The 8,156-nt window shown below is 39.0% G+C and overlaps 1 protein-coding gene across 1 annotated transcript; it reads right to left on the bottom strand.

The window, feature by feature from the left end:
* Window positions 1-4,945: 4,945 nt before the first annotated feature.
* BZIP60 (basic region/leucine zipper motif 60) lies at window positions 4,946-7,334 on the bottom strand. Its single transcript, XM_090019867.1, has 3 exons — window positions 6,666-7,334; window positions 5,486-5,709; window positions 4,946-5,377 (listed from the first exon to the last, which is right to left on the bottom strand). The coding sequence occupies exons 1-3, from the start codon at window positions 7,250-7,252 to the stop codon at window positions 5,076-5,078; spliced, it is 1,113 nt and encodes a 370-aa protein (XP_089875993.1). The 5' UTR covers window positions 7,253-7,334; the 3' UTR covers window positions 4,946-5,075.
* Between the last annotated feature and the right edge of the window lie 822 nt (window positions 7,335-8,156).

Raw genomic sequence — 8,156 nt, 5'->3', positions numbered from 1 at the left:
TTAAAATGGCGTAGAGGTGGAGACCTTGTCCTCCGTCTCCGCTCCGGTCCACATCCATCCCAAGTTCTAAATGTAATCACGAGTGTCAATCAGTCAAGTATGATCTGATCTCAACCTATATTGGGTCGGATAGGATTTAGGTTTTGTAATAAATAAGGTGGTCTAATTAAGAAATAGGGTTGGACCAATGTTGTCAGTATCCACCCTGAATTGTTTGGTGAATGATTCAGGTGAATCGGCTTATATCGATTCTCAAGTGAATCATTTTGAATCGGCTAAAAAATAATGAAAAAAATATTTTGTGTCAATCTGAATATGTCATGTTAAAACTATGAAAATAATATTAAAATTTAAATTATAACCATTTTTTACATTTATTAAAAAATAGCCGATTCGGGTTAGTATCGTATCGATTTTCTGTCGATGTGCACTGATACTAACAACATTGGGTTGGACCTATAGAGTTTGATTAGTGCACAAAATCATATATGGTTTATGAAACTTCATGCCAAGCTTGGATCCAACCAAAGTTCTAATTAAGATCCACCATTTTCAATATAAAAATTATAAAAATACTATTTTATTGGGCATGGAACGTGTCTGGTTTTGTGTTTTGTCTTGCCACATCAGACATTGGATCATTTAGAATCCCTCTCATATATTACTAAGGAAACCCTCAAATAGAGTCATTATCCTATATTACCAAGGAAACCTCATTGAGGGTTTTCCTCGTTGTTTTGGAGACTTAGTGTGAGACCTCTAGATAAAGAGGTATACATGATGGTTCCAAGGGGTGAATTTCAAGAGAGGTTCTTTGAGAGTTCTTGTTCACAAGAGTAAAGGGTTGCTTGTTCATATTGCAACAAGAGAGAAGAAGTAACGTGGTGCATATTTCAGTTTCGACTTGTAGGGTTGAGGTAATCCGTATTGATTGCATATTAGTGTATTTTTTTGTGTTCTTGAGAGCCCTGTAATATCACATACTTGCCGATTTTAATAAATATTTATCTCGTACTCTCCATGTGAATGTAGACGGTTTTGCTGAACCACGTAAATTTGGTATCTTGTGTGCCTGATTATTTTTTTATTCTTTCATTACATCATGTATTTGCAACATTCCCGTACCCCCAAACTAGTATCAAATCAAGACCCAGTCTTAGAGCTTATTCACGATGGCAATGAAAGGATCAAGTGTGAAGTGTGAGATTGAAAAGTTTAATGGGAATATGAACTTTGAGTTATGTCAACATAAAGTGAAAGATCTTTTGACCCAACAAGGGCTGATTAAAAACCTCTATGAGAAAAGTAAGAAACCCAAGGATATGACTTATGATGATTGCAATGAAATATGTGAAATAACAGTTAGTGCTATTCGGCTTAATCTTGCAGATGATGTCCTTTATAATGTCATAAATATAGACATTGTCCCAGACCTATGGTTAAAATTAGAGTGCTTATACATAACAGAATCGTTGACTAATATGCTTTATTTTAAAAAAACAAATATATGCTCTTCAGATGACGGAAGGCTCAAATTTGCAAGATTACTTGAATGTCTGCAATAGGATCTTGACTCAATTGTTGACTCTTGAAGTAAAGATTGAAGAAGAAGATTGAACTTTGTTATTTTTGGTCTCTCTTCCTTTATCCTAAGATCACCTGGTGACCACTCTCTTATTTGCAAAGGAGACACTTGAGTTAGATGACGCTACTGCAGCTCTTTTATCGAATGAGATAAGAAAAAAATCTAACACTAACTGACCTCAAGGCGAAAGGCTTCTGTCAAGAAGTGATTTGGGTCAAGAAAGAGGTAGATCGAAGTCACAGGGTCCTAAAAATATGAAGCGGTCAAAGTCAAGAGAAAAAATCACGCTTGCTATTACTACAAGAAAGAGGGACTACAAGAAGCGCAAAAAGGACATTAATTGAGAAGAAAGAGAAAAAGTGTAAGAGCTCAAAACAAGTATGGCAGTCGACATAAATGAAAGTGATGGTGTAGATCTTCTTTCAGTTTCTGTAGGTATGAATCAATTCTCATATCACTAGATTTTAGATTTCGGATGCCTACATAGAGATTGATTTGATACCTATCAAAATTATGATGGTGGTTTTGTTCTTATGGGTAATGATATTATGTATAAGATCACAGGAATATGAACAATAGAAATCAAGATGGTTAATATGGTGATAAGAACCTTGACTAATGTGAGATATGTACCTAAACATAAGAAAAGTTTAATCTCTTTGGGTGCTTTAGATGTAAGTGAATATAGGTTTATTGCAACAAATAAAATTCTTAAGGTAACTAAAGGAGCTTTGATAGTTATAAAATGTCAGTTGACGAAGAACTTATAGAGGTTGATAGGGAATACAATTTCAGGTGGAGCAACTATGACCATCAATGAAGAGGATAGTGTAGATCAGACAACTCTTTGGCATATGCGGCTAGGGAATATGAGTGAAAGAGGTATGATGGAACTTCAGAAAAGAAACTTGATAAATGATGTAAAGTCATGCTAACTAGATTTATGCAAATATTGTGCATTGAGAAAGCAATGCAGGATGGCTTTCAAAATTGTAAAGCATATGAGCAGTGGCATCTTCGACTATATGCATACAAATATATGGGGCCTGTACCGGTTAAATAAGGAGTTTAAATGAAATCGGAGCATACCAGACAACAGGTCAAAGTGAACACATCTTCCTACACAGAAGATCAGGTGATCTGCCAAATCGATAAAGAAATTTGACATCCTCACCGTTTATTTATTACGGTGATAAATGGTCACCATCATGACTGCATATGATAGCAATTAACAGTGAGGATGTTCGATCACTTTCTTGACACAACATGATGAACAATCAACTTTTAGTTTACCAACTAATAGATGAAGAGCCAAAGTACGGGGCACACTTATTTGACATTGTTTAGAAGTAAAATCACGTATTTAACTATTTATTTGACATTTCAACTTTATCATAATCTTTTGCAAAACTTGTCTTCACAATGTAATTTATTTAATCAACTTTTAATTAAAATCACAAATAATCATTTTACCCGCAGTAGGAAAAATTATAGGCCATCGCAACCTTTTCCGAATATTTAAGGGGAAAAGAAGACAAGTGCATGTGTTCACTTTAAGCGCTAAATGGGCTTGTACAACCAAGAAAAATTCCAGTGGACCGGGGCAAGGTCTATTGTACAATACTCTCTACCTGAATCTCATAGCTACGAGCTTTATTTGGCCAATTTGACCTTATAACATGTTCAGTGTGATCCATTTACTAAAAAGTGCCACTTTTGATTGGGTTAGTTTCCAAGCAAAAGTATGTTTTTCTTAATACTAAACCTCTCTCAAAAAAAGATGTTCTAAATACTAAACCTTTCATTAAGACGTTTCTTTTTTTTTTTTTTTTTTGAGGAAAAAACTTTCAAGCATTGTAAACCATTCGATTTTGTCAGCCCTTAGAAAATCTGATTATACAACACAATGAAATGATCTCAAACATGTTTTTAACTGAAAAAAGTATATAGGCGTGATTCACAAAAAAAAAACTTCAAGGAACAGAGTTTTTCTACTAGAGAGTACCGTACACTCTTGGGTAGACAATTGGGGGTGTCAACGGGTTGGGTTTGGTTCGAACTCAGGTGAAACCAGACTTAAACCAAATTTTTGGGTATGGTTTCGGGTGTAGATCAGGGTCTAATCGGGTCCACTATAAGAAAAAACATACCCGACCTGATGAGAACTACATGAACCAAACCCGGACTATACCCGGTAAAACCATATTTTTTATTATTTTTACATTAAAAATTTACGGGTCTTGATCAAAACTTGGATAAAGGTCCGGGTCTGGTACAAAATTTCACAAACTATACCCGGGTCCATGTATTAATCAAACCTTCGGGTCCGGACCTAGGACCATACCCGGACTCTATAGGGTTTGGTCCAGGTCGGATCTGTCCAGGTAAACCAAGCCCGTTGATAGGGTGATCGAATCTTTAGGGTCTTAAATGTGCATTTAAATAAAAACACATTTTTATCTTCTTTTTTTAAATTTACTTCTGAGTGACTTATGTTTCTTAAATGCCTTAAGCTTCGTGCATTAAGGCGATTAATCCTTTATGCTGCAACGAGAGGTTACTTTGGTTATTACCCTAGGATGATCGGATCTGAATCAGCTAAATATATAAAAAACTTGGATCCGGATTAGGTCAGAAAAATAAAAAATCATAACATACTGGATCTGGTCCGTTTGCATCCATTTCCCCCACCGGGAAGGTCGGCAATATACCATTGCCAGTTGGCTCAGCTCCCGGTTTTCAAAACAAGGAGCATAGCACCCACACTGAATTAAAAATTTTCAGTCAACCTATCGAATCAATGTAAAAAAAAACAGAGTTTTTTGCAATTTACAAAATAATCTCTACCTTTTCCAAAATAGGCCCCACGCCTTTTAATCCTTTAGTGCAAAATAGCCCTTCCGTTAGAATGACATTAAACTGACCATGGTCAGATTTCATGAACATGATCAATCCACAATGTCATATGATGGTAGTTAGGTTTTTCTTGGGGAGTAGGTGTTTTTGGTTTCTTAAGTTCTGTAAAATTGATGGTTTTAGGAGTCCTTCCATCATTTTGTGGTGATGTAAACGTTCCTTGTTTGTGGGTTTATGCTTGGAATGGAAGAGTATATGCAAACTACAGGTTTTGGGGTTACAGGATCCCTCACATTGTCTTCGGTGGAAGCAAATTAGAGTTTTCTTGAATGGAAGAACTGTAAACAGATCTATGGGAAGGTTTTGGGGTTTTGGGACTCTCTCTGAGTATCTTGGTGGATGTAAATTCTGAGTTTTGTTGGATGAACCAAAAAATTCTCATAAAAACTTGAAAATGTTATCTTTTTCTAATGTTTTTATCAAAAAAATGGTGAAAATAAATAAATAAATAACAGAAGATTGCATTAAATTCACACGGGAACAAGACACTAAAGGGTTCAACATTTATTTTATTAGCTCAATTTCTTTCACCCCTACTTTAACAAAAGAAAGAAAGATGCAAAACTAAAACCTTTTAAAACCGAACTGAAAGAAATGCATGCTGCACAACGGATTGCAAATACCACCAAAAGTACGTCCGCGACGCCCTCATCTTCTTCCGCGCGGCCTTGAATCGCCGCCTGAGAAGAAGGAAACCGAACCGAAATCCTCCATCACTTCCCACCCTTTTTGTCGGGGCAGTCGGGACCAACAACACCTCGTTTCCTTCTCCCACCCCGGCTCTTGCTCCCGCCTCCAACGCCCCGTCCGGCGCGGGAAGGAGGACCCGCCAAACGAGCGTCGCGAACCACAACAGGGAACCCAACAGCAGGGATTCTATTGGCGAACACAAAAATTAAAAAGAAAAAAGACAAACAAAAGTGAGTGAATATCTGCATTTGACGATCAAACAGTTTTCAACAATCCGGATGCAAAGAGGCGTACCCATTCGGAGTACAGCAGACTCCTGTTTGGCCGCGACGCCGCGTGTTGCCTCCAAGCTGTGGACGTGAAGGCGGAGGGCGTGGTTCTCGGTGTAGCACAGGGCAAGCGCCTGCTCAAGCCTCCGGCATTCGAACTCCAGGAACCGGCTCTTCGCCTCCAGGTCCTTCACGTACGTCTTCTTCCTCTCCCTCGACCGCAACGCCGAGTCTCTGTTCCTCAACTGCCTGGAAAAAGGGACCAAGGAAACCCCAAATGAAGAGGCACTAAACTGTAGCGCAGGAAAACTCGGAAAAGTTTGACGTTTTCTAAGATCTGCAACACGGCGAAAGCGAGCAATCCAGGTCTCCTGGGAAAACCTGCAAATTCTCTTAAAATCGGGGAAATAAAGCGAGAACGTACTGTGCAAAGCAGCACATTGAACACCATTCGTCTTTAACAGCAGGGTGGATCAGATTTATACCTTGGCGCTGTAAATCTGATAGCTCTCTTAAAAGGAATTTGATAAATAAGCTCTTTCTTATTGTTTTTTATACTTCTTCAGCATGTTGCTTACTTGCTCTAGGTTTCAGCATCGATGTAAATGTTGAGAACATCGGACCATCCAACAATGAAAAAGAAATGATGATGATGATCAAGAAGAATAAAGCATAAGAAAACTACTCATCAGTTATTAAAAGGTAGAGAACCAAGATTGGCCGACAGGAGTACACATCTAAGGCGACCGCCTCAGATACAGCCTTTTCAACAAAGGATAAGAACACAAAAAGGGCAAAACTTCTAAATTTGAAGAGAAATCCCTCGCTTACACTCTACCAGGAAAGATAAAACATAGAGAAACGTTCCATTATGTTCAATTCAACTGAGATAAAAATGTCAAAACTCAAATTTTATACCAACAGAAGAAAAAGAAAACTTGTCTCCCTGTAAATTCTACTATGATTTTCTTGTTGGGAGAATTTTAAAGCTTCAAAGATCTAAAATTTACACGATAACTAAAATAACAAAGAGATGTTCACAAAATTAATCTAAAAAAATAGGCAACATTCACAAGACAAGTAAAAAAAAAACTCCTCCCTAGTCGGTTGTTCAAGTAAACAAGGGAATAGAATTGAATAGTTCGGTATCTAAACAGGCAGACTAAAAGACTGCGAATCGTTAGCGATGCCCGGAAGACCCGTACCTTTTGCGCTTCTTGCTCACAGGATCCGAGTCGTCTTCCTCCTTCCCAGCCGAAGCGTCTCCCGTTTCCTTCTCCACAGAATCCACAGACTGGTCCGGAATTTCTATATCCGGATCTCCGGAAGAACTCGTCGGATCATCATCAGCAAGCACGTCCAGCAATCCTGCGAAGAGCTCCTCGCCGGCCTCCCGATTGTCCTCCTCCACCTCGTCGTTCCCCATCAGTAAGCTCTCTACCGCGCTTATCCTCGAAGCAGTAAGCTGGGACAGAGCACATTCTCCGCGATCGCCCAGCGTGAAACCCTCCGGAACCCCTCCATAAGCCCGTTCCGCGATTTCGCCAAACGAAGCACCCCTCGAAACGTCTTCGCGCGCCTCGCTCAACGAGTTGTTGCTGGACGGAGATCTTTCGCTCTCGAGCGATGAATTCCCGCTCACTATCGGCGCTTCCTCGATCCAGACCTCGCGCAACGCCCATTCCTCGTCTCCGACCGGCGGGATCTCGCCGACGAACTCCAGGAAGGGGCAGTCAGAGGGATCTGGGAGATCCTGAAGGAGAGCTTCCCATTCCTCATCCTCCCTGTCCATCTCCTCCTTCTCCTTGCTTCCACGGCAAGACTCAAAAACCCAGGAAGAAGATCTCTCTCTCTCTCTCTCTCTCTCTATTTCGTTCCTATGGAGCAGGGTTTTGGACGGTGGTTTAAATTTTAGGCTATTTTTTAGATCACCACCAAATTTTTATCGTAAATAATATACCTGACAAAGGTTTTACGTTTTTTCATAAAGCGTGCCATAATATTTGACAGCTTTTCGCATAATACGTGCATTTTTCTGCTACCTGAGGTTTCATCTTGTGTTAGTGGTGATTTTAACAAGTTTTTTTTATATTTATACGGATAAACCGCCCACACAATGAGAGACATAATTAGTCATTTTTTTTTTCTGAAAGGCAAGCTGAGGTTCAGCAGACCCATACCAGATATCTTTTAAGCCTCGTGGAAGAGGGATTCGAACCTGGGCCTTCAACTTGGCAAAGAACCCCGCTTACCATATGTGATACCACCTTGGTGGTTTACCCATGGGATTTGAACCTTGGGGCTTTTAATAAATTACTTTTATATTATCTCAAAAAAAAAACAAGTTACTTTTATAGAAAAATAAGCATGATTTTATCATTACGCTCTCAATATACTTTTATTTTTCTACTTTAGAAAATACTAAAAACGGGTTTTAATTTCTTTTTGTAAGGGTTAATTGGTAATAAATTTAGTGCATCGAGTCATGGGGTTAAGTAATTGCTTAATTGAACTCAATTGTTAGACCGTTTTGAGGGGTTACTTGAAAATTTACCGAAACTTTGGTGGGTCACCTGAAATTATCTTTTTAGCGTTTTCAGAAGTTTCTTGCGGCGGAAGGAACCAGGGGCCCTCTTCGCTAAATTTTATGCGCACCGTCATCCAACCAATCAGAGGGCGCTTTTGAATCTATCCAC

The sequence above is a fragment of the Nuphar pumila genome, chromosome 10, assembly GCF_984573655.1.
Source record: "Nuphar pumila chromosome 10, dmNupPumi1.hap1.1, whole genome shotgun sequence".
Taxonomy (NCBI): domain Eukaryota; kingdom Viridiplantae; phylum Streptophyta; class Magnoliopsida; order Nymphaeales; family Nymphaeaceae; genus Nuphar; species Nuphar pumila.
The sequence above is the reverse complement of the archived record's forward strand: the minus strand, read 5'-3'. Positions and strand labels throughout refer to the sequence as shown.